Below are 2,253 nucleotides of genomic sequence, written 5' to 3' on the forward strand. Positions count from 1 at the left end.
ACATCATGTTTGGCAGAGTGGAGGGGCGGTGAAGGAGAGGAAGACCTTTGATGAGATGGATCGATTCTGTGACTGGAGAGGTGGGAATAAGTGTGAGATGGCTAGGTTGGCACAGGATAGAAGAGTGTATAGAGCTCTTGTACATAGGGTCGCTTTGAGTCACAAGCGACTCGATGGCACATAACAACAACATCACTAACATCATAGACTAGCAAAATCCTGCTGAAGATTATCCAGCAATGACTGAATAATACGTTGACAGAGAACTGCCAGAAAAACACGCTCAGTTTAGAAGAGGTCTTGGCAGTAGAGATATTATTGCAGTGTCAGATGGATCGTGGCAGAAAGCAAAGAGTACCACAGAAATGTCTGCCTGTGTTTCATTGACTATGCAAAGGCATTTGTGTGGATCACAGCAAGTTATGGCTAGCCTTGAGGAAAATGGAAATCCCAGAACACTTAATTGTGTTCATGGGAAAACTATACTCAGACCTGGAAGCAATCCTCAGAACAGAGCAGAGAAGCACTGCATGGTTCAGAATCAGGAAAGGATTGTGTCAGGGATGCATCCTGTCTCCATACCTTTTCAGTCTATACGCAGAACAGATTGTTCGGGAAGAAGGGCTTTATGAGGAGGAATGTGGCATCAAGATTGGAGGAAGGCTCATCAACAACCTACATTTGCAAATGATACAACCTTACTTGCTGAAACTGAAGAGGACCTGAAGCACTTGGTGCAGAAGGTCAAGGACTGTAGTCTTCAATATTTGAAGGTCAACATCAGGACTACAAAGATTCTTACCACTGAGCCAATTGGCAGCACCATGATAGATGGAGAAGAGATTGAGGTTAACAGTTACAGTTTGCTCAGCTCCACAATCCACACTCTTAGCACCAGCAGTTAGGAAATCAAAAGACAGATTGGGGAAAATCTGCTGTTGGGGACCTCTCCAGAGTACTGAAAAGTAATGATGTCAGTCTAGAGACTAAGGTGTGCCTAATCCAGACCATGGTCTTTACAATTATTTGCCATGTATCAGAGAGAATAAGAGGTACATCATTGCAAAGAAGACTAGAAGGGGAAAAAAAGAGAGAAGGGGTAAAATGCAAGAATGAATGAATGAAATCTAACTTCTGTAAGCTCATTAAAAACAAAGTAAAATTTTATTTTAAAAAAGAAATCAGATATTGTATTGGGCAAATCTGCTATCAGTGACCTCTTGTTTGTTTTTCATTCATTCATACATAACAGATTTACCCCCTTTTAATCAGGAATGAACGTTCTGTTCTAGATTGCTAATTCTAATTTGATTGTCCAGATGGACCTTTTTTACCTATTTCAATGCAGTTTATTTTCTAGCCACTCTTTTCCTGCTTTCTCCTCCCACCCCTCCTATTTTTATAACAGTGCTGTTAGTTGTCTCTTTAATTTGCAAGAGCAAGATTACCAGTTTAAACAGTAAGGTGTGCCATGCTGTTTATTTACAGCCACTACATATGCATATAAAAATTGAACAGTGAATAAGGAAGTCTGGATTAATGCCTTAAATTGTGGTGGTGTGAAGAGTATTGAATATTCCATGGACTACCAGAATAACAAACCTGTCTTGAATGAAGTACAACCAGAATGCTCCTTAGAATCAAAGGTGGTGAAACTTAGTCTCACATACTTTAATAATTTGGTCAAGAGAGGCAGTGGAAAGGACATCATACTTAGAAAGATCGAGGTTCAGCGAGAGAGAAGACCCTCGAGGAGATGGATTGACACAGTGACTGCAACAGTGAGCCTAAATACGTGTGTGCAGGTTGTTAGAATGGTTTAGGATCAGTCAAAAATAAGTACATAATACCAGGCAAAAATACATTGTACCAGTTACCAGTGCCTAGTAGTTGTGCCACCAACTTCAGAGGCAAGTGGTTCAGATCCACCAGCTGATCCATGAAGAGGATGGGCAGTCTCCTGTGTAATGAGGTCTTTGATAGTGCAGATATGTCAGAATATTTCCATCTTGTTTTATTATTAAAATGGTTCTGATTCTCAGAATTGCTATCTATTTCACCCTGCAAGGGTATTCTTTTATCCATAGATGATCTATAATAAATAATATTAAAACCAGTGTCATTTGATCTATTTCAGCAGGTAGTACATTATGGCTGACATGCAAAGTCTGGTGGAAAGATTAGAGAAGGCAGTGGGTCGCTTAGAGGCTGTATCCCAGGCGTCTGACATGCATCGGGGATATGGAGGTAGCC

At 40.6% G+C, this 2,253-nt stretch overlaps 1 protein-coding gene across 1 annotated transcript in view; it reads left to right on the top strand.

The window, feature by feature from the left end:
• Positions 1–2,150: 2,150 nt before the first annotated feature.
• CAP1 (CAP, adenylate cyclase-associated protein 1 (yeast)) overlaps positions 2,151–2,253 on the top strand; it is a 22,953-nt gene continuing 22,850 nt past the window's right edge. Inside the window, exon 1 of the mRNA XM_006886597.1 lies at positions 2,151–2,247. Coding sequence (XP_006886659.1) covers positions 2,151–2,247 — 97 coding nt within the window. The remainder of the gene's footprint in view (positions 2,248–2,253) is intronic.

Source organism: Elephantulus edwardii, unplaced genomic scaffold (genome assembly GCF_000299155.1).
Source record: "Elephantulus edwardii isolate Elephantulus edwardi_28Jun2011 unplaced genomic scaffold, EleEdw1.0 scaffold00049, whole genome shotgun sequence".
Lineage (NCBI taxonomy): Eukaryota > Metazoa > Chordata > Mammalia > Macroscelidea > Macroscelididae > Elephantulus > Elephantulus edwardii.